Source organism: Candoia aspera, chromosome 2 (genome assembly GCF_035149785.1).
Source record: "Candoia aspera isolate rCanAsp1 chromosome 2, rCanAsp1.hap2, whole genome shotgun sequence".
Taxonomy (NCBI): Eukaryota; Metazoa; Chordata; class Lepidosauria; order Squamata; family Boidae; genus Candoia; species Candoia aspera.
The window spans coordinates 37526956-37551418 of NC_086154.1; the positions used below are offsets into that span (position 1 = coordinate 37526956).

The following is a 24463-nucleotide window of genomic DNA, read 5'->3' on the forward strand; positions in this document are numbered from 1 at the left end:
TAGGGCTGCAATTCTGTAACCACTATTAAGTTAGCTGGAAAAGAGAACTGTACAATGTGCTTTGAAAGACAGAGGGAGAAGAGGAAAAATAACAATATTGGGGCTAGGAAACATGGCCTCAGGAGACCAGGTCCTGAGTGGAGGCTGGGATCTATGTCTGCTTCTTCCTTGTGTCTCAAAGGTTGTAACTCTGGGATTTCAGGCTTCCTGAACCTTCCTGCCTTCCACCCTCCACTTTTCTGCGGCAGGGTTCCTGGAGCCAGATGCAGCATCACTAGCCTTAGGGTGTTATTCCACTTGCTGCTGCCCTCTTGTCAGCTGTTCTGGTCAGGAACACTCTTCTTTCTAATGGGGAGGGCACCAGTTTTACTCTAGGCTCAAGCTATGCTGTATTTCCTCCAGAGCGTAGCTTCAGATCTCAGCTGGTCTTCTTCTGGTTTAATTCTCTTTAATGCCGCTCCTTAGTCCCCCAGAACTGAGGTTACATCGACCACCAGGAGGCAGTATGTGACTGGTTTCATCTCTGCTGTGAAACATCAGATGTACTTAGCCAGATCGTATTCTAGGAGGTCCAAACCCTCTATCAGAAATTGAAGTTATGGACCATTTCACTTCAGATGACTGTATACAGTGCATTAGCTTTGAGAGTTATCCAGGCTATTAAGCTGTTTCTGTTTCCTTTTCTTTCTCTGGGTTTGTCTCTTCCAAGAGCTCCTTCCAGCAAGTCTGTTTTCTTGCCTCCCCTCTGCTGAACCATGGTTTCAACTGCTGCTCGCCCTTCTCTCCTCCCTCCCAGTGCTGCTGGAATGCTGCTGCCTTCCTGCCACTTGGGGAAACCAGCAAAAAAAGGAAAGGAAAGGAAAGGAAAGGAAAGGAAAGGAAAGGAAAGGAAAGGAAAGGAAAGGAAAGGAAAGGAACTCAGAGGCACAGGGGCTGGCCATCAGCCCACTCTTTTCTCCTTCCATATGGCAACAGTGTAGAGAGCATCTGGGTTAAAATAAGTGGAGGAACAACGATAAGCAGTACTATAATTAGTATCTAGCATTATCTGATCAACCAAGGACAAGATGTGGCTGACGCCTTCCAAAAACAAGCTGCAGATCTTTCAAAGAGGCATGAAGCAATAGCATAGAGGTACTTTAATGACTTCAAGATCTATCAATCATGTTATCTCCAGAAATTCCTGACTTGTCTAGCTGACAACATTCACTTTCAGAGAATGGAAGATTGCACAAGAGGATCAGTTATCCTTGACCTGATACTAACCAAGCAGAAAGACTTAGCTGAAGAACTGGAAATGCAAAGTTCTTGAGTTATGGAAAATAAAACTGAGTGTGGACAAACACCTTACTCTGAACTTTGAAGAAGGACATCTAAATACACTTAGAGCACCAAGAAATAGGATTCCATGCATGGGGACACTAATGGAAAAAAAGAGCTTGAGACGTGGCAGAATGTCTTTAAAAAGTAGATAATGAAAGAACAATTGCAAAGAATTTTAGCAAAAATAGAAGATGACAGAAGATACGAATGTGGCTACACAAAAAGCTTAGTGATAATTTCAGAATCCCAAAGGACACATATGGGAGGTGGGAAGAGGGCCACGTCATCAAGAAAGAATGCAGAGAGAGCGCCTGGGTCTGTAGAGAGGGTGTCAGAAAAGCTAACACTCAACATGAGTTCAGATTCAGAACAAGAGAAAGGGCTTCTTCAGATATGTTCAAAATACAAGGAAGATTTTTTAAAAAATCACTAGCTTCTGAATGAAGTTAGCAAAATGCTAACTGATAGTAAAAGAAAAACCAGAGATACGTAACTCCTATTTTGACACAGTCTTCCTTAACAAGCGGGCACAGAATCCACCAGGCAGTTGAGAAGAGGAGATTAACAGGCAGGGTTGAAGCTTGAAATTGGTAGAAACATCATCAAGGGATAGCTACAGTATTTACCAGGTGAATTGCGTTTCAGCTACTGAAGGAAATTAATGATGGTCTTGCTGAACCTTTATTATTTCTGGAGAATGGGAAGTGCCGGATAATTGAAGAAGGGCAAACATTGCTCTTACCTTCCAAAAGAAGGGGAAAAGATCCAAGTGACTTTAGGCCATGCAGTTTGACCCTGATACCTGAGAAGAATCCAGAGCAGACCGTAAAGAGATGTTGCCTTCCTGCTCTGATTCTGTGAGATGGGTTCCTGGCCTTTTCTGTTTCCTTTTTTAATGGAATGGGGCACTTCCAAATTCTTAATCCAAACGTCACAGAAGATCTAGCAAACTTTGCCAACACTTACCCTCTGACAGCTGGGAAATAACTCTGGGGACTTGCTGCATTGTGTGCTATCCTCTTGGGCTGAGCTGTTACTGCTTTCCAAAGACAAAGATGAAGAGAGACATTGTCAGTCCTATAAGGACAGGTGGACATGGGGGCAATGGTTATCTTTCATAGATATCTGGTCCTCTGTCTGAATTTCCAGCTTTTATTTAAGAAACTAGCAAGTTTCTAGCCCTTTCACTTATGGCAATAGATCAGGATTGATGGGTGTGTTATCCCATCCAACTACCTGCATAAAGGTTCCTCTGAGGTTGGCTTCTCTCCCAGATCCCAAATGAGTTCATCCCTTACTGAGTAAATTCTTTGCCTGCTGTCCACTGCCTCTTTCTTCTCCTCTCCTCCTTCATGACAGCAAATGATGAGTGAGAGCAGTGGGCAGAAAATTGTGTGCAATCTATTTTTGGGTTGTCTGCTCAATTTGCAGTGAGGAATTGCTCTCAGGAATCTGTTGAGTAATGAGAGAATAGGAGAACTAGGAGAAGACGAGCAACTGCCAAGTCTCAAGCCTAGTTTTAAGTGTTCTGAGCAAACCACTTAATTGGAACATGGAAGCACAGGAGGATGAGTGCCCCTCTGTTTGTGCAAAATGCTCTCCACCCAGTAAGGAACAATCATGGATAGGTCCTCATCCAAATATCTGATAGCCAGTGTGGGTGTGGGGTAGTGAGTAAGGTGCTTTCACCCACAATGGGGGAAAACCAAGTCTGAGTCCACTCTCAGCCATGATACTCATTAACTTAATGTGGATTAGTAAATTTCTCTTAGCCCAGAATACTTCACACTAAGCTCCTGAGAAAGGTAAGTTGGTGATGATGATGATGATGATGATGACGACGATGGAGGAGGAGGAGGAGGAGGAGGAGGAAGAAGAAAATCTAGGCCATGCTTTACGGCAAAAGCCCTCCTTATCTCGGATTTTGGTTTAAAGAATAATGAGGATAATGCAAGAATAATGCAAATCCTAGAAATTCTCAATATACTGCATCATATAGACAGTGGTTCTCAACCTTGGCAACTTTAAGATGTGTGGACTTCAACTTCCAGATTTCCCCAGTCAGCATGGTGAACATGGGGGCAATGGCTGGGGAATTCAGGGAGTTGAAGTCCACACATCTTAAAGTTGCCAAGGTTGAGAAACACTGATATAGACTATATCTAGCTACAACGTCTCACCTAATCATGAAACTCAAAGAAGAAAGCAAGAAGTTTGGCCTCTTTCTGAATATCAAAAAGACCAAACTTGTGACAACTGCAAGGAATTGAAACATCAAAATAGTAACTGATAGAGAGGAGGTGGAATGTGTGGAAGAATTCACCTTTTTAGGATCACTGGTCAATCAAAATGGTGAATGCAGCCGAGAAATTAAATGCTGAATCATGCTGGGTTGCACAGCAATGATGTGTATGAATCATATTTGGAAAAACAAGAGTGTCAGCTTGTTGACTAAATGTAGACCAATCCACACTATCATGTTCCCCATAACTACATATGGCTGTGAAAGTTGGATGATGAAAAAGATCGACAGAAGGAAAATTTATTCTTTTGTACTATGGTGTTGGAAGCCCTTGCGCATCCCTTGGACTGCAAAGGTAACAAATAAAGAACCATTGAAGTGCATAAAACCGGTCATGTCACTAGAAGGAAAAATAATAAAACTTAGTTACTTCGGTCATGTCATGAGATCAACATCATTGGAGAAAGACGTTATGCTTGGAACGGTCAGTGGCAAAAGATGACGAATGCACTGGTTGGATGTAATCAAAGCAGACACAGGCCAAAATGTAAAGCAACTGAAAGAAGCTGTACAAGATTGGAGATCATGGAGAAAGCTGGCTTATGGAACCACCAAGGGTTGGATATGACTGAATGGATTATTCTTTTTGATTTGAGCTACAGCATGGAATCATAATGTCTGAATAGTTAGTTGCCTCTTCATTTCTCACCATAGGGGGAAAAATCATACAAATCAGTTGCAACCAAGAAAAATTCTGAAAAAAGAAGCTAGGAGATTGAAAACAACTGAATATGGTATCTCTGAATATGTTCAGTCTGTCTACTTATCTTTGAAAGAGACCAGGACTTTGCAAGTATGAGATTTTAATTCCAGCTTCTGGTAGGCCCAGAGTCAAAGACAAATAAGGTAGCAGTTGATGAGGAAAGGGGCCCAACCATGCCAGAGAGCCAATGTTGAAATATTCAGGAAGTCTTCTGAGACCTTGGAGATTGGCTGCAAATTAAACTGGGCCATCCCATGCTAGATAGGCACACAGCATTGCATCCAGCCCCAGGTTCTATATGGGCCCATCTCATATAAAATACCTTCCCATATTCCAGGCCATGTATTGCACATCTTATTTTATTACTCAAAGCACTGGTTACAAGTGTTCTTCCATAGTCCTCATTCCAGGCTTTCCGAATACATTTTGGTACCGTATACATACATAACTTACTTTATAAGCTACTTTGACAAACAATTCATAATATCATGTCAAACAAATCACATCCTTCCTGTTTTTAAAACAGATTCCTGGATTTATAAGCCTGTAAAGCCTCATTTTCCTATTTTATGTCTGAAATGTGAATTAGAAATCCACACCACCCAACACATCATAAACAAGATCAGAAGGGTAAACCAAATAAAAAGACCAAGCTAGCAAGATCTGAGATTGGTTCACAGCATGAGAGAAATAAGGCATAGCTGAACAACATGCTGAAATATGACTGATGGGTCAGCTATCGAGTTTCCTCAGAGTTTCCTTATCCCAACTAAACTACCCTTTCTTTTAAGAGGCAATTCAGAAATGACATAATCCCATTTCTGCATTACTGTAATTCCTCCTAATTCTTAGAGTCCTTCCAGTTACATACCAGATAGCTGGATGAAACAATATTACTCAGCATTAACAAGATGCTGGTTTTACGTTGGGAAGTACAAAGTGATAATCACAGGATACTGAAATAATCACTCTTTTATCAGAAAGAAATTTAGCAGAGGTCACCCAACTTCACAGAATTTAAGATTCCCAGTGGTTAGATGATCACCTAGGCACTGCTCACTTAAAATCTAATTTCAGCTGAAATTAAATTTAAAATAGCCAGTGCAATCTAACATACCAGATAGATTTAGAACACTGCTGTATACAATTAATTGCCCAATTATCGTCTTAGTTAGATCTAAATTGCTGGCTATATTCCGAGTCCCTTCCAAGGAAATTAGAATTTGGGAAACAATGGAGAGATGATCATCTTTGAAGACGATTTTAAATACAAATACACTCAGAAAGGGTAACAGGTGGGTAAGCGGAGCAGCAAAAAGCCGATCCAAATCCGCTCGGGGAGAGAGAGTTGCTGCCCGCCTGTCTCCAGAGAGCGCACCGCCGACCACCCCCTGCTGTCAGGCGCCCCTGTAGCTTCCCCGCCGCCGCCGCTGCGCCTCGCCTTGGCTTCCCCCGCCGGGCGAAGCATCTCTGCGTAATGACGCGCGGGAGGCAGGCGAGCAGGCAGGCTAGGCTGGGCGGGGGTTGGGTGGGGAGAGGAGAGGAGAGAAGAGAAGAGAGGAGGGCGAGCGCGAAGGAGGTGGGCAAAGCGCGAGAACGGGAGGCGGAGAGGAGCCGAGCGAGCATTTAAAGCGAATGCCAAGCCTCCCCTTCGCCCAGTGCTGAGCTGCGGCAGGAAAGGGAGCGCGGGCGGGCAGCGCGCCGACGGCAGCAGGCGCCCGGCTGGACTCGCCTCGCCTCTCCTCCCCTCCCCGCCTGGCCTCTCTCCGCCCCCGGGGAACCCTCGCCGAGCGCAGGGGGGCGCGGAGGGACCCCGCCGGATCGGGCGCTTCTCCCCACCTAGCCCAGCCCAGCCCAGCCCAGCCCAGCCCAGCCCTGCCCTGCCCTGCCCTGCCCAGCCCGCTCCTTGGCGCCCTCCTCCGCCGGCTCAGCCGCCTTCTCCGCTCTCGCCGCGCACCATGCTCGGGCCGGGGCTCCGCGGGGTGCAGCTGCTGACTTTGCCGAAGTTGCCCTGCTGGTGCCTGCTGCTCGAGTGGCTGTGCTGGGCGGGGGCGCGGGGCCAGGAGATGTACGCGCCGCACTCCATCCGCCTGGAGGGGGACATCACCCTGGGCGGCCTCTTCCCGGTCCACGCCCGGGGGCCCAGCGGCGTGCCTTGCGGGGACATCCAGCAGCAGGACGGCGTCCACCGGCTGGAGGCCATGCTCTACGCCCTGGACCAGATCAACAGCGACCCCGAGCTGCTGCCCAACGTCACCCTGGGCGCCCGCATCTTGGACACCTGCTCCCGGGACACCTACGCGCTGGAGCAGTCGCTCACCTTCGTCCAGGCGCTCATCCAGAAGGACACCTCCGACGTGCGCTGCACCAACGGCGAGCCGCCCGTCTTCGTCAAGCCCGAGAAGGTGCTGGGAGTCATCGGCGCCTCGGCCAGCTCCGTCTCCATTATGGTCGCCAACATCCTCAGGCTCTTCCAGGTAGGACGCGTGCTCGGGCGGCAGCTCCAGCAGCAGGTGGCTGGCGAGAGCCGGGCGCGGGGCTGGAGACCAGTGGCTTTGCCTGAGGCGCGATTGCACCGCCGAAGAGAAAAAGAGAAATCGAGCGTGCGCGGGAGCGCTCTCGGCTCGCATTTCACTGACAGGATGGTTGGGATGGTCTAGAAAGGAAAGGTTGTTTTACCTCCCCTCTGCCCCCACCGTGGCGCCGGCGCCTCGTCCTCTGAGGCGAAGGCACCAACTCCTTCGGGGTGGAGGGAATGCAGTGGATCCCCGGGACGCCTGCCTGCAGTGCCAATCCGCCGTTTGCTTTCCCGGTCCACGCTCCCATCTCCAGATAGTTTTGCTTGTCGACCTGCCTTCCCGCTTTCTCTTTTGCTGGCTTTCCCATCTCGAGGGCACTCTCCCTGCCAGGAACCGGGTATTTTTCGAGGCTGCCTCCTGGACTGGCATTTCCTGGATGGATGATCCCCGTTTCAAAAAGCAAGCTGAAACGTGGCGTTCGCGTGAAATGGAATTGTGGGGATGGAGACCGGTGAAAAGATACGAGGGGGTGATTGCAATGTGGCTTGCATTCGGCTAGAATTACCACTTGACTAAAGAATGCGACAAAGGTTCTACAATGAGCTTTCCTTCTCACCACAGAGCACACAAGGAACTGTCATGGTTTCCTACTGTAGTTTCTAGGGAACAGGCCACCTTCTTGGGGTTAAGATGCTTAACTGCTTCAAGGACTTCGGGAGAACGGAACTCGGCCGTCCTTTAAGTTAATGGCGTCGTTTGTTCTCCTTAACTTCCCTGTAAGCATTTGAGGTCGTCTGGAGAGGGGAGGGAATATTAAGCGAACTTCAGAAAATGTCAACGACGTGCGCTGGGCCGCTTCCTCAAGGGGCGTGCAAATTGGTTAACCGGCAGAGCCCTTAGTATACAGTACACTCCAGTGCACAGAGGAACTGATGGCTAGAGCGACCAGGCGATCCATTAGACCGTTCAAAGTGTATCTAGCAGTAGATATTTTAATGGAAATCCAAGCCACTTCAATAGTTTCCGAACTTTGTCTGTTTCTCTGGCAACGTAGCCAGTTTATCAAGGGCATCAATAAATACTGGAGTCCGCGAAGAACCGTTCCTTCTCCCGCTGCAGCTGCCCGTAACGCCTCCCTCAAGAGAAGCGAACTGGGAGGAGCAGGGCGTGGCTTCCAGGGCGTGTGGTAGGTGTGGCTACAAAACCCTTATTCCACGTGGTTTATTATTGCGGTCGAGAAGTCTGTTCCTCGCTTCCCAATCCGAATTCCCCCATCGGGTGCTAAGATTCCGCAATTGCGCCGAAGCAATTCCCAAAGTAAGCGGTTCTCATTGGAGACTAAAGGCTGCGTCACGGTCTGAGATGAAAGTACGCTGCCACGTACTTCAAAATAATAAGCAGTTCGGACAATTTTCGAACCGGGTTCAGCCCGATTCTTCAAAATCAATACCTCTTGAGCCCTGTGTTTTGAGTGGGGGGACTTTTTTCATTGTGGATTTCTCCTCCCGCCAGAAGCTTTCTGAGCCACATCTCGGAACAGCTTGAGGGGTCTTTGCAAAAGACTGCGAGATCGCCACGAAATTGCTGCACGCTAGACAGGGCTACTAGAGAGGCGGAGAGCGAGAGTCTGGCTTCGAGGTACTTTGAGGAGCAGAAAAAAGAGAGTGCTTTCGGTGGGCGAAGAAAGGCCGCGAGGAACCCACTTGTAGTCTGCGCAGCGAAGTTGAGCTCCGCTGGTGGGGTGCTGTCCATCTGCTGGGTCCTGCATCCGCCTCCCTGCTCCGCCCGGTTTCCCTTCCCTTCCCTTCCTTTCCCTGCCTTGCCTCACTCCTGAACGCCTGTCCTGGGCGGGGCGGCGTCCCCCTATGAGGAGGGGCCGCCCACAGTGAAGGAGAGGTGTCTCGGCCCCACGGAGGAGGAGCGAGGTCAGCTTTGCCCTCCTGTGGTTATTTGTGGTCTCCACGAGAAGAGGGGCTTGAAGGGGCTTCCCTTTGCTGCTTGGTCTCTGGGCCTGGAGGCCTGGCGTTCTATCTGCAGGAGTGATTCCTATCTAGCGTGAAATGCCTCAGCTGGCCTAGCGCCATTACAGCAGCCAGTATTTGGAGAAAATAATTTGGGGATCTTGTATTGACCGAAATAAAAGATCTCTCCCTTAAGCCAACAGCCTTGGGTAGATTGGAAAGGGTAGGTGTGCAAAACATGGCTAGGATAGGCTAATGGATCTCACACCAGGATGGATGAATTGATTATGTGCCACCAAGTGGGTGGACTCTTAGGAGGGCCTCACAAATGTTGATTCTTAACTAATATCTGACCAGAGCAACAATAGGGGTTTAAAACAGGGCCACAATTTTATTTATAATGCCATACTGGTTAGTGGTGTTTGAGGAGTTCTGTAATACTTCCAGGAGCCAGAGTCACCTGGCCAGGTGCTCAGCGCCAGAGCCAAATCTGTTCCATGACTCTAGCCATTCTTTCTGGCACTGAGGAGTTTCTTTCTATATTACCTCCCGTCAAGACCAAAGTGGGCATTCAGTTCAGGCCTCAAAGGGTTCCCCATCTTGCTTCAAGCCCTGTGACATAAGAATCCACTGTAATCATAAATATTCTTCTGAAAGATCTCCCCTGCACTACTTACCAAACTACAAATGAACCAGTCAAATTAACACATATATACTAATTAACCCCTGCAAAGTTCCAGTATGGAGTAAGCAAAGGGCCTTAGGACAGAGAGGGTCAAAACAGGCAAGATGGCAGTTGTAGCAGTGTGATCTAAGCCCCATCCCCTTTCCTTTGTGGATTGGCATTGCATGCACCTTCAGAAGGGGGGTTTCCATCACAATGCTGCAGTCCTCATCACCCCTCCTCTCCCCCAGGAATACTGAAAACCTGTCGGGTTCAGATGTGACCAGCTAATCTCATACTGAAACCAAAGCAAAAACAGTTTTTCCTCCAATCTCCTGTTCTTCTCATGTAAAAATGAAACTGTTCACAGTGGTCCCAGCTCTCCAGATCTTATCTAACGTAGCTTGAGGTCAAGCAGTATAATTTCCTGTTCATGAGAATTCTTTGTGCAATAGATGCTGAGAATGGGCTCTCTTCTCTTTGAGTCCCACACTACTTCATGTCATTGCTCTGCCAAAGTCACAGAAAATGCTGTCTGGATTGCACTGACAGATTATGAATATTTTACAAATCAGGTGCCCATTACTGTAATTGGAGGTTGATGTCTTGTCATTACTCTTCACACTCTGTTCTTGAGACTGTACACTCCCTTCCCTACCATGTTGCCACATTTGAAAGGAAAATGAGAAAAAAATGACAAGAGGCAAAAGATGAAATGGAACACTGCTGTTAGAGAACAGTTGAGTGCACTGGATGGGACAAATAGATATGGGAAGAGAAAAGAAATATTTTTAACTGGACTTAATACTTCTATAGGCTTGCTAGATTTTGGAGTAAGCAGTTTAGGTAAATATGAAGCAAATTAAAACAGTCTCTAGTTTAAGTTGTTTTGAAACCATAACTTTCTAACTAGACTTGGGCAAGATACTCAAACTAAGTATCAGTTACCTATCTACAGCTTTGGTATAATGTAAGAGTATGCATCAGTAACAATTTGTGATTCAGTTTTGTCTCTGGATAATTCACCCTGCCAATTCAATGGGCATCCAAAAACTGATGCACATTTTAAACTTTTAACCGAACCAAAATTAGAACAAGTAGTACCTACCACACCCCAACCCCACCAGAGGTTATCGTACTGTTGTACTCATCCCACTGTGCTCTGGAGCCTTCATGCTTTCCTTCCCTACTGGGCCTTCACATTTCAAAGACAAATGAAAAGAAATTGCCAGGAGGAAAAAGGTGAAATGTAACACTCGTGGAGCAGCTGAGTGCTGTGCTGGATGCGGGACAAGTGGATATGGTGGGAGGAGACACAATGGCTTTAACTGAACCTCCGATAGACAGTATTACTGTATGTTCTGTCACATTCTGGAGTTTAGCTAAGGGAGTCCCAAACAAGACTGCCTTTCTCACCATGTTACCTAAGCAAGGAACTCTCACATCCTCTCAAGCCTCTTCTCCATGATTTGGATATAATGATACCAATTGACTGTAGGCCTATACAGTAAATATGCGATGTTGAACATGGATTAATATTGCTGAGTGTCATAAAACAGGCCTATCAGCCATCCTTGGAGTTGGGTCATAGCTACTTGTTGCGATCACTTTGAAAATGTGTTGCACAGGTAAATGAGCTGGAGTGGAACAAACACTGCAGGTAGAACTTCCATGTACTTTCCAAAGAAGTGGACTTGGTTGTTTATTCTGCTGCAAGTGATGAATCATCAAATGGTCTCTTCGAGAGCATGAAACTGCCTCAAGCTCTGACTTGGAACTGAAAAGTCCATTAACACAGGCTATTTCAGAAAGTTCTGTGTGTATGTCTTTTTTTTTTTTTTTTTACTGGACATGGGAGTGATAATACCTCTGTGTAAATCCATATAAAATGTCTTTCCATTCTTTAGCAGTAGAATACTTAATCTATAAGTAGTTGTAGACTGTTCAAATACAACTCTCTTACCTGTAGCTGTTGTCCAGAGGCCATATTACTATTCCATATTTCCTCAACTGGGTTCCCAGTTCTCCATTTACAAAATTGTTTTTCCTTGCCCTAGCCCTTGCCTGTGCCTGTTTTGTTTTCATACCTTTATATTTGAGGGGGGGGGGAGAGATTGATTGCAGTAGAGATGGCACTACTAATTTGATATGCCTGCAGGTATCACATGTTTGCATTTCTGTGAAAATCAGTTTTGCTTGGAGACAGTAAGCCGTAAAATGTATTTGTTTCTATGTATAGCAATATGTAAATTAATCACAATAAGTGACAGTGCAGTTTTTTGGGGGGGTAGGAATATGATCCTCTTTTTCTTATTAAATTGAGAGAGATAAATCTATAATTATAGTTCCTTGAGAAGCAGAATATGTGATAATCAGTGCACTGTAGATAGAATAGTATCTAGTACAAACGTGGCAGAAGGAAAGTGGGTGTGTTACAACACATAATTTAGACATGTAAATGTGAGATGAGAAGGATGTTTTTCACTAACCCAAGTATCAGGCTCTGCTTTCAGGCACGGTACAAGAAACTAAGTAAAGACAGTTTTGCAGTCAAAATCTGGACAATAAATATGCATATTTATAGTGATTAAGACCTAGAAGCTTAACCTAATATTGGACTTCTAAATGTTATGTGATTCTTCATCATCTCCATTCAGTATGGCCAAGGGGACATGGGATCTGTGAATCCAAGTTTGGCACAGATTGAGCTAGAGGAATGAATTATAAGTAGCACCTGTGGCATTCACCCTGTGGAACATCATCCCCCCCCCCCCCCAGTGAGATTGGCCCCATCTCTGTCAACCTTCTAGAAGTCCCTCAAAACTTGGCTGTGTCAACAGGCCTGGGGTCTCAAGGGAATGGTGGTTTGATGAGGTGGCTACCTTATAATATCTAATGCTCTCTCCTGGTCTATGATGAATGGATGGATGGATGAATGGATAAAATGGAAAACAAATTCATTGAACTTTGGGCATGCCATTTAGATGACATCATTGGCCAAAATATGGATAGAGTGTCTGCATGACAGAATTGATGCTGCCAAAGTTCTTGTGGAGCTGGTGTATATAAATGTTGTAATAAATATCCTAATAAATAAATAATGCTAGGTAGATTTTTTTCTGCATTTTTTACCAAACACTTGTGAGTGCATTGTGGCTTTCTGTGCTTACCTTTATTATGAAGTAGATAAGATATGGGTGTGGAAGTGCCCTGATTTGTACTGTATCCTCAGTAGCTTGAAGTTTCCCACCCCACCCCCCCATATGTGCACTTGTACTTTTCATTGTTAAGCAATACAAATAATCCTCTACAACCATTCTTAGATTCCTAGGGATCCATAGTCCAATGTTTTTTTCTCCAGCAAGTATAACCGTCCTTGCACACGGGCACTTCTGTTGCACACACGCGCGCGCTCTCTCTCTCTCTCATTTTTATTAAAGATTTTTAAAAAGGAAGATAAAAACTAATACAAATCAATATAAAGTATGAAAAAGAAAAGAAATCAAAGATAAATTTAAAAGTGCATGAAAGGAAAAAAGTAAAAAAAAAATAGAAAAGAAAGAAAAAAAAAGATACAAAGAAGTGACTTCCAATCTTCTTTACAGCAGTTATAAGTACAATTATAAATTTACCTCTTACTCTATGGTTACAACATGACTCTCTTCTTTCTATAATTTATCCTGTCTAATCATCAAAACCATAAATCATAAGTTATTTTTTTTTTCTGTTTCACACAAAAAGTCTGTAAGGGGTTTCCAGTCAGCAATAAACATAGATATTGTCTTTTCTCTATCAAAGAAGTCAATTTAGCCATCTCAGCTAGTTCCATCGTCTTCATCAACCATTCCTCCATTGTGCTGAATCTTTCCATCTTTGGGCATATAATAATCTCACTTTAGCTTGCAGTTTTGAATACCTTGCCGTTTTCCATGCTGTAATTTAATCCCAAGGTAAGACATAAGGAAACTCCTTCTGTGAGGCTGCAGAGCGATAAAGGGATGTGTAACAAAAACCAACAAGTGTAACTTTGGCCATTATGTTAAAAAAATAACACTAAAAGGATTTTGGGGGAAAAAATCTTAAAGCATTCTAGAAATTAGGTCAAAAATCAAAACCCTCATGCAAAAGAAACAGTTTCTGAAAATGGGAAGACAGATTTCAGTGCAGGATTAGGTAGAATGGAAATGTCAGGTAGCTATGTACTTCAACCAGAATTTATCAGAAACTAAAACCTTTGTGTGACCTCTGGGGTGGAAGGGAAAGGTCTGTTTTCCTTTGTAGCATGTTATGTTGACATTTAGCAAATATTCAGGAGTCTACATCTCTTACACAACTAAAACAGACAAACTACCAAAGAAAGAAAGTACCAATTAGCATGAAAGTTCAAAATAATGGTCATTCTTTTAGATTGTGCTACCAATCTATGTTTATCATGCTGATAGTTCATCTTCATGTTAGACTGAAAGACACCAGCATGTGGGAAATCACAAATTACAAGTAGCTTGTGGTTTTCAGATATACTAATTCAGTAAGCCTGCCTATATGTTAAAAGCCTCGGTCAAAATCATCCTTTAAACTGCAAACATTTCCAGTTACAAACTGCTTTTGTTCTGAGGGCCAGGGCCATAGGTGACCAAGACAGATTGGCTTGCTGGGAATGATTGCTTACAGCAGACAAACTTTATGATGAAGGAATTCACATGATTTATTTTCAAGCTTACCATAATTTTATGAAAGGCAGGGGTCCTTGCTCTCCTCCTAAAAATATTCCATAGCCTACTTAATTGGCTCAGTCCTTGACCAGCTGCTTTTAAAATATGAAAACTTCTTTAATCCAGGTTTTCATAAAAATCTGCCTTCTTGTGCTTTCTCTTGTCCTATCCTCCATGGATATGTGGATGGTAAACCTGCATTTTGTCTTCATTTTACATTGAAGTCTTTGCATTCCTCTAACAAAGTGCTTCTTAATCTTGGCAGTTTTTGGATGTGTGGACTCCAACTCCCAGAGTTCCCCAACCAGGCTGGGAATTGGAGTCCACACATCTGAAAGCTGCTAAGGTTGAGAAACACTGCTCTAACATGTCCTGATAGCATTTATAACATCTTGTCGCTTGTTGAATGGATTTGCAGCTATTTTTTATTGGGTTGTCTTTTGAGTTTCTCATCATTATACTAGTATGGTATGCTAGAAAATACGCTGTAGCTCAGAATTATGTCTTGTCCTAACTTCTAAGCAGTTATATTTGGTTATTTTTGCAATCAAACAGCAGTTAAGGGGTTAAGAGTCCTGCATACGGATAACACTTGTCTGATGACAACATTTATGGTATATTAACTAGTGAATATGCTGCTGAATGAATTATGCTGGGGGGGGGATTCCATTTTTCAATTCCTTTTGGCATTTTTTTCAAAGTATGCCTGGAGTTCTCAGGAAATTCAGTGAGGCAAATGAAGTCTGTGATACTAATTTAGTAAGGGGAAAAAAGGCTGTGAAAAGTATTTTTGAATTCATTAGGATCTGTTTCCCCACAGTGTGAATAGGCGAGTTGGGGGAGCCTGAATTATTTGTCAGGGCGAAAAAGTAGGCCATATGCATTTTCGGAGTTTCTAATCCTCAAAATCCTCTGCAGCATGAAAACCATCCCCCTGTTTTGTTTTGTTTTGTTTCTTTGTTGGTGATCACTTTTATTCCTATTTATTTGTTCTGTGAGCAGATAGGAAGCTGATCAGTTGATCCAACAAGCTACAAGGTAAATCCTATAAGGAAAATATTACAGGAATACATACATAACTATACATATAAGATTATACAATTCATACCTCTCTACTGTAGTGAGGTTACCATTTACAGCCTTCCTTATTTTTTGACTGTTATAGAATTTCCATCTGTTTAGTGCTGCATCTCTCTTATGGGAAATGCTACTGTTGAATTTCTACCTGTACTGAAATTCATAAATGTATAGAAGTCCCACAGGCAAAAATAGGTGGCAAAATGTCATTTCTAGTTCATGGTAGGAAAGAAGAATATCACCAGTGCCAGAAATTTTTCTTTTTCTGTGCAAAGAATGAAATCAGCAGACCAAAAAAATGCACAATAATGATGAACTAGCAAATATATCATGTGCATTATACCTTGAAGGACCTGAAACTGTAAAGATAATACTTGACTGACATCTTTAAAATGCCCTTGTATTAGATCCCATCATTCTGAAGACATTGAACGTACCTCCAAGGATGGTTTACCAGACACAGGGATAAAGTCACAAGTTGTGTCTCTAAGGGCCTTATGAAAGTCTAGTGTTGGTTGTGAATACTTGAGCACTAAATACTTGAACAGTGATGAAATGTAACTAAGTCTGTATGCTTTATAGCCACTTTTCTTCTTAATTTATGCAAATATCAAGGCCTTTGTAATAGGGAATCATTCTTATCTGATACAAAGGAATCTCAAAACTAAGCCCAAGGAAGACTTCTTCAGATCTAGTGCTCTGCAGACATGAGGACTTGAATGCCCAGAGGTCTCATGAATAATCATGCTGACTTGAAGTTCTGTCAAAAAAGCCATGTGTCTCAATTGTACCCAGGTTGCCCTAAGTTCTTAACTACATTAATGATCTTGTCCTAAATTCCTACAAGGTCATAATAATGGCCAACCTACTTGTCTTTTCTTGATGTACAATATTTTCTAATTAAATGTGGCTTCAAACATTTTGCATATTAAAACTGTGCTATAAAAATAATGAACCTTTAGAGAACCCCATAAAAAGCAGGATATTGTGTCTTTTCTTATGAGGATTCTTTAGATTTTACTGTTGTTCTAAATGAAACCCAAGAAGCTGGCACCACCAAATCAGTCTGGTAGTTCACCTACCTCAATAGAGTACTGGAAGCAACTTTTCAGATTTTTATACAGGAGTCTTCTCTGGCTATAGGAAAAAGAAAGTCACTTTACATGTACTTTTCTGATGAGTTCTGTGATGCAAGGAGGCTCAGAAGAAAACATATATTATGTATATATACATATGTAAAATGTATTAGCAGGAGTATCCACAAGGGTAGGTAAAAACGTTAAGATGATGGACATGTTCACACAGACATGACAGCCATCTAAACTTTTTTATTTATTCCTCACCACCCAATCTACCGTGGACACCCTTGTGCATTAGTAGGGTGTGGTACTTAACTGACCTTGGCTGATCTCAAAAAACCTAAGCAGCATTGAATCTAGTTAAGGTTGGAAGAGGACTGGTCCTCTATCAGACTGGATCTCAAATCTTATATCACAGAAGAAGCGACAAACTATATCCATACTTGTCTATGTAGTTCTCAGGAATTGAAGTCAGCTCAGGGAGTCCTTATGTATAAAGTGAACTAGACAAGATTTGAGTGGCAGAAGTCATCCTTGACATTTTGGGGGGATGTGAGAGTTACAGTGTGTGGGGTGGTGATGTAGACTGGGTGGGCAGAGCTGTGATTTTTGTTTTTCTATTTTTAATGTTCTTGATGTTGTTAAAGGGGATTGGAGGATTTATTTTCTTGGCTTTAGCTGTATTAAGCTGTTTTAAGGCATACGTATCTATGTTCATATGTTTCTTGCCTCTGAACTTAGCTCTGAAGATGCAAGCTGCCCACCCCATCTCTGCTTAAAGCTTCCCCACTCTCTGTGGGACTGATGTGGATCACTGGTTCTTTCAGTAGGCAGCAAGGGACCAATGATCAACCTGTGGTGAAGTCATGAAGGAGAAAAACCTAGATTTGTCCTATCCTGAGAGCAGATTTGCCCCACTTGCTTTTTTCATCGTGTTCCTGTAATGTTTGTGGCAGTCTGATACATCAATATTCAATTGCTCTTCTTCTTCCAACCCCATTTATTTTTATGCCAGGAAAAATCTCTCCATCTTTGGGCCAAGCTATCACTAAAAGTGTAGGAGTTGGGGCAATCTTAAAAGGAAAGATGGCAATCTGGTCATTCTCAGATTGCATGGAAATATGCATAGTACAGAGGATGATTAATGAGTGAATTCCCACTGGAATTTCTGTGATGGTGGCATTGCTTGTTCCTTGGTCTGGGACTGTGAATGGGACAGATATTCAAAAGAGAGGGTAAGCATAAGGAATACTGATTAATGTGAAACCACTAACTGCAAAGGTGGGCATAACGGAACTAAGTGTCCTATGTAAAACAAGATGGGCAGCACAACTTTGAAGCATCACCTTGTGTCTGGCAGGGCATTGTCTAGGGCACCAGCTTGCTAATTACTGTAAAATGAATTGAATTGTGTTGATAAATGGCAAGATAAAATTAACTTCTATTAGGTGAGGTATTTTTTTTTTCTACTCAAACCCTGAAGTGAAATCATAGCATTTAATATCTGTCATACAAGATTAATAAGTCATATTTATTTTTTAATTGATCTGGATATCCAAAAGTGCATTGCAGGGGAAGAAATGAAGAATGTACGCTATACATAAAAAAGTCCCTGAAGTGGGTCAAAATGTCTTCCTAGTTATCAGTGCCAGGGGGAATCATGTGTCTTTTTTGCAAATTTCTACTCATTATTAACTCAGTTGAAATTCTACCACAATGAAGGTTACCCAAGCAGAGATGAATAATGTAGCCTCACTTGATATGTTGGCTAATTAAACTTGAAGACTCAAAGATTTGAAAACTTAAAGGGATGTCTAATGGAGTATTGAGTATGCATGGAATATTGCCACATGATACCCAAAACTCTGCAGAAAAGTTCTGTTCTAGCCTTGTTGTTGCTTGGTGCTTGAAGACATACTGCATAATATGTTTGAGTGAATTATGTTTCCACTGGACCTGCCTACACATTAACTTCAATCCCACCAGTATGTTTATTTAAGTCTTTGCAGTTTTTAGAAGTCTAGTAAATTTATTTTCTTAAACCTCTAAAGCAAAGATTGATCCCTAGATGAAGTGATGGCTGGAAAAGTTGCCATTTCAAAGCAAGAAAGGACAAGCATGCACGCCCCCCCCCCATGCTTTTCAAGCTAAACAGACTCCTTAAGTGAATCATATGATAGAATCACAAACCGTGTTACGTCTCCCTCCCTCTGCCCAGGAGGTCACACTGGTATATTGCTCAAACCGTACATGGAGATCTGATTTGAGATCTTTATTTTTTTGTGTGAAAATAAGAGACCTTGCAGACATCGACACAAGCAAGAAAATGAAGAAACAAAGGCACATAATGTCATATAAGAGAGCTGAGGGTTTTTGTTTTTAAGAGGGCCAGATTAATATACTTTAACACTTTTGTGTTTTCCTTCCATTCTTCTTCTTTGTCCCTTTCTCAAAAAGGAATTAATAACACTGGAAATGACAGAAGAGGTGCATAATATATTTCTACTGGTAACGCTTGAAGCATTTCTGTGCAGCCCACAGAGGCATATGGATGCTGGAAGAAGAACGACTTCTGACCATATATCTTCATGAACTTGTCTTTAGTTGTGTGATCTTTTCTGACATTTCTAGAAGGGTAGACTAGGATTTTCAAACTGTCTTCCACAGAACCCTAGGATTCCACAAGAACTTGATGGGTTTCCACGAGAGACTAAAGGATTAAAAAAAACAAAAAAACCTTCTCCCAAATGCAGCCAAGGACATCCATAGCAATAGCAATTGTTTTATGGAAAAGTGTTCACATCCTAATCACTGAACATTAATTTATTCAGTTAAAATATTAACACCCCATGTAATTGTGAAATTCAAGCTTTAATCTTTGTACATTGGAAGCATCATTTTTGCATTTACTATAATCAGTTTAGATCCATTTTTGTGAAATGCAAAGAACTTTAATATATAAATGTTAATAAATAAATTACGAGGACAAATTTCATTGTATTGCCAATTTTCTGTCACTACAGCTTTGCTTCTTGATCAGAGATTTAGGATTTTCTTTTAACTAGATTTGAAAGCCCCTGTTATAGACACCTGCCAATTTCACAAAACAGATACTGAGGAAATTATATGAAGCACCTACTTCACATAAGCCTTTTTTATTTTATCATAGTGCTGCACCTGCTCCAATTCTATAGTCATTTGCTCCTTTATGAATGTCCCATTCTCTTCTGTTGGCCTTAGGTTGATGATGGGGAAAAGAACATGGCAAGTGAACTGAAAAGGTCAAGGAGGAACCTAATAAAACCTCTATTCTGGTGTTCTTAAAGTCTAATGGGCTTCAGATTCTACTTATTGAGTGCATTGGGTGAACCCATTGGCATCTGCTGGAGATAGGGGCCAGGAAGTAAATCCTGACTTAAATTCTTGCATCAGCCATCATGACTCAAGTATGGAATCATGGCATTTGCTTGATGATGCCACTGTGTATCTTTCTGACACCATCATGATTTGTTATTGGTCTAGGCTATGGTTATGGGGTTTTTTTTGGTTTTGGCTTAAGCATGATACGTGAACCCAGCCACTGTGATTTGTAAACTATGGTTTATGGCTTAATGAAATGTGCATAAACCAAATTACTATAATAGAAACAGTTTGAAAAAAAAAAGTGTAGACTTAGTGTTAAGATATTAATTTAGTATGTATTAAGTATATATAATTCCAAATGTTTGAATGAGTGGAACAGGCACACATTCAAGTTCAGACTTCTACATTAGGATTATAAAGTCAAGGTTGGTTTTGGAATTTTGAAGCATGAAACTAATGTTTGTGGATTGTCTGCAGAAAAGATTGTGATGTTGTTTTGAAAGAAACAATAGGTTGTATTGATAATGGATGCTTAAAAGCTTTTGTTTTGTAATCTACCAAAAACAACTGTTTTTATTTATCAGGTATACTGCTAACTTCATAAATGAAAATGAGGCAATATAAAAATTGACTTTTAATTTTCCTAGTCTTTTATCTGGTATTTCTTTCTGTATGTATTACAATTTTAGTTTATCCCTTGACGCTCTAAATGTCAGTTTTATAGTTGCTGCAACTTACAAAAAAAATGCATTGTTTTCTTTTCCTTTCAGAACAGATGGCTGTAATTGTTCGCTGCTTTTTCTGACTTCCTTGATTGGCCCCTCTTTTTGTATTAGTGTATATCTATAACTATAATTGTAACTAATTAACCAACAAGGGTGGGTTCATCCATGCAAGCTCTTCACACATTATGCTGAACTTTGTTCAGTGTGGGAACTGAGCCACTGGTCTATTACCTGTTGCTAAGTATGTGAGCTCCTTCAGCTGAAAGATATTGCCATTATATAATGTGAATGAATATGATTTTTGATCATCTGATGTTTGTTTCATCCATGCATTCATTATCTTAATTGTAGTTAATAATTATAATCAGAAAAATCATAGCAAGTTTAATAGGGTCCTCAATAATGACTGGTTAATTGATTGGGCTGTATACCAATTTATTTTAAACTTGGTTTATTGAACAGCCAAGAATGTTAAGAGTTGCTGCATCAGGCTAGGGTGAAAATAACTGTTGAGTTGTGTGTGTGTGTGTGTGTGTGTGTAGATCTAGATCTAGATCTAGATTATCCATTCAGCAATACTCTTCTCTTTCAGTTACATTAAAAATGCAGTTCAGTAACAGTTTTAGCAGGACTCTAACAACCATACTCAAGATTCTCTGTTATACATTTTGGTGATAAGCTTTAGATAAGTTACATTAGTTAACTAATTATTAATTATTTAAATTAATAATTAATCACTTGTGCTTTGGTTATTTAAATTTATTAATGACTGGTTTCACACAACACATTAAAGCCAAACAAACCACATTTGTTTGTTTATTAATTGGATTTTGAGGACACCCAACTCCAAAAAGTTGTCAGGCCACTCTATTCTTAAAATAATACATCATTTAAAAAAGGAACATGATCGCCCAGGCAAGACCTCATATATAACACCTCAGGCATAGGAACAAAACCAGGTCTTAAGAGACTTCTGGAAAATTTGAAGGGAGGGAGCCAGTCGTATGTCTGGGGAGATGCTATTCCAGAAGGCAGGCACTGAGACAGAGAAGTCAGGCTTTCCTGGTCCCAGAAGATGACAATACTGTAGCTTGGTGAAAGATGTAGTAGGTAAAACAGCCAGTTGAATGGTTGCCATGCAGAAAACCTGGTGAAAATTCTGTCTTCTTCCTATGCAATGGCGGTATCACCTTTACATTTTTATCAGTTGAGTGAAAACAGATTTTCAGTTTTGAGAATATTTTGTTATTTATTTCATATACTTTGCATGTATCATAGACATCACTTAGCTTGATGGTCCAGGCATCTTTTTTAATTGAATAACTCCTTGGAGGCCATACTGAAGGAATACTGAATATTCAACATTGGGCTATACATAGGGAGACATTGTTTGTGTACATCTAGCCAAGCTACAATAGTATCTTCCCAGTCACCTGCACTTAATCTAACTATCCTATCTAGTTTTTAAAAACCTAGTTAGTTATTCTCCATTTTTTCTGATTTCTATTGACACATGTAGTTGTCTTAGAGATTACTTTCATTTCCATTTATCTAACCGGCCTATGTAATAAGGTATCTATTTAATCTTCCATATCCGAAGCCCTGTATTAAATTCTGTGGAACTATAACAGCAAAACACTTGTGTAGCTTTCCAAAAACATTAAAATTTCAATGGGCATATTGTTGGCACTGTATCAGAAAAGGCTTCAAGCATATAAAAGACATCTGGCTACAGTTGTGCATATTATGAAATGCACCAAAGGAGAATGGTATTCCTAAATGTTTATACAATATTCAAACTCTCTGAAAGCAATGCATGCACAAAGATTCTTCTGCACGTTAATAATAATTATTGGAAGGGAAGGAATTAGGTTGCTATAATTAAAGGCACACTTCTTTACCTGTGTTTGCATAGATGTGTGAGTGTGACTCTAGCTGCATAAATAGAAAACTATTCAATTCCCTTGGTACACTTTTTATAAATTTTGTTTACACAGAGGAGGACCCTTAATTTGATTGCAGAATACCCTAGTTTCTCTCTCTGGCATCTCTAATGGGAACCGAAAAGATTCCTGTCTGAAGAGCAATTGCCAGCATAAAAATTGCCTGATCTAGTGGCCAATGCTTCAGATTGAGATAAAATAGCTTCCCACATTTTTTTTTTTAAATCTAATAACAGGAGTTCTGTTAAAAACAGCAAAACAATAGCAGCCTATGTACTATTCAATGGCACAGGAAAGAACATTAATATAAAAATTAATATAAAAACTCTCCCACCCTGGCTATCAGGGTACCTTAATATAATAAATGAGAAAAATGGGAGAGATACAGCCCTGCAGAAATTAATCAGAGGCAGATCCCATATGTTTCACTAGGGACTATTAGATAGCAGGAACGGGGTAAATAGATTAGTAATTGGGAAAAATGGCGTCTTCTAAAGGTTGATTAACTATCTAAATATGGATATGAATTGCATTCAATTTGCTTTATGATGAAAACTAATCAACATTCACAAATTGCTTTATAACTGGGACAAAGGACAAAAAGAGCTCAAGATGTTGTTTTTTTTAATGTAGGAGAAAATCAAAGTGAAAGACCTGTATGTATTCCTGACCTCACTGCAATCCATTAGTTAGCTTACAGCATGGTATAACAAGTTCTATTTGCTTCCTATTCAAGATGAATGGACCTATTCAAATATTATTGGTAGCCTGTAGATGAGAGGACTTTACTCTCAGATTACCATTTTTTGGTGCCATCCCCTCACTGGATTGTACCACTTGTCCATGTTGATGTGATTTACAATGTGAATTGTAAATATATAATAAATACGCTTGTGTGTGTAAGCAACTTGAACTTCAACAGGACTTGAAGATAAAATATCAAAACCCAGAGGAGGGATGGAAGTATGTATTTCCATTGCTTGGTTAAGAAACAGTTATTGGTACTGACAGACCTCTTATTTATCCTTCATACTGGAAAAGGATAAACAGCAGGGGCTAAGCTGATGTGGCAAATTGAGCTTCATCTGCATCATTTATATCCAGTTGCAGAATTTATCTTCTATTGCAGAGGTTGTCATAGCACACTGGACAGTCATCTCTGGTTTATCAATGTAGAATATTATTTTTAAAAATTATAGTGAAAGGCCCATTCATTCACATATCCTTTAGTAATAGAATCAACACCAAGCGATTCCAAGTTACAGAAGTATAACGAGAAAGATTCAATCAAACCTCGCCATAGCATTGGTCTTAACATTTACAAATGATGATAAAGCAAAAGGAGATACTGTAGTGAAATATCTTACATGATGCATAGTACCTGTCCAGATGAGATCTACATACTTGGTTGTTGTAGTGCATGTCAACTTATATACTTATGAAAGGAGTTTAACTTAGTAGTCTTCTGGGTTGTAACCCAAACCCAGAGCCCTGCATTTTCCTTTATATCCCAGAAACATCTAGAGATGAGGAAGCAAAACTGGACAATGGACTTCTCTTCCTTAGACTGTTTTTCAGCAATTCTGAGCATTCTTGTTACCAGCAGCTAGAAGACAAGGACAGGGAACAGAAAGGGATGAAGCTACAGCTGCCTTATCTCCAGGTGTAAGGTGGTATTTAAGAATATGACATCTTTCTCTAGGTTAGACAAATAATTGTACATTCTCCATATTTTGCCATTTGTGGTAGGAAATATGCTAGAATATACTGTATGACCAATCGAGAGACCCAGTTTGGTGTAGTGGATGAGGCATCAGCTTAGAAACCATGAGACCATGAGTTCTAGTCCAGCCTTATGCACAGAGCCAGCTGAGTGACCTTGGGCCAGTCACTCTCTCTCAGCCCTAGAAAGAGGCAATGGCAAAGCACTTGTCCAGACTGCCAAGGGTCAAAAACTGACTCAAAGGCAAATAATAATAATGATTATTATTTGACCAGTCAGGATCGGGCACAAAGAACCAATCAGAGACCAACCTTTACCAACCTGCACCAATCAGAAACCAGCTCAGCTTAAGGCCAATCAGAAGTCAGG

General features: G+C 41.4%; 1 protein-coding gene across 1 annotated transcript; it reads left to right on the forward strand.

Moving 5' to 3' along the window:
- The first annotated feature begins 6286 nt into the window (after positions 1-6286).
- Positions 6287-6988, forward strand: LOC134489964 (metabotropic glutamate receptor 7-like). The gene has a single exon (XM_063292838.1). The coding sequence runs from the start codon at positions 6287-6289 to the stop codon at positions 6986-6988; it is 702 nt and encodes a 233-aa protein (XP_063148908.1).
- The last annotated feature ends 17475 nt before the right edge of the window (positions 6989-24463 follow it).

Bases quoted from the DNA above. Each gene is read 5' to 3' on its own strand.
- LOC134489964 (XM_063292838.1), top strand. From the start codon at position 6,287: ATGCTCGGGCCGGGGCTCCGCGGGGTGCAGCTGCTGACTTTGCCGAAG.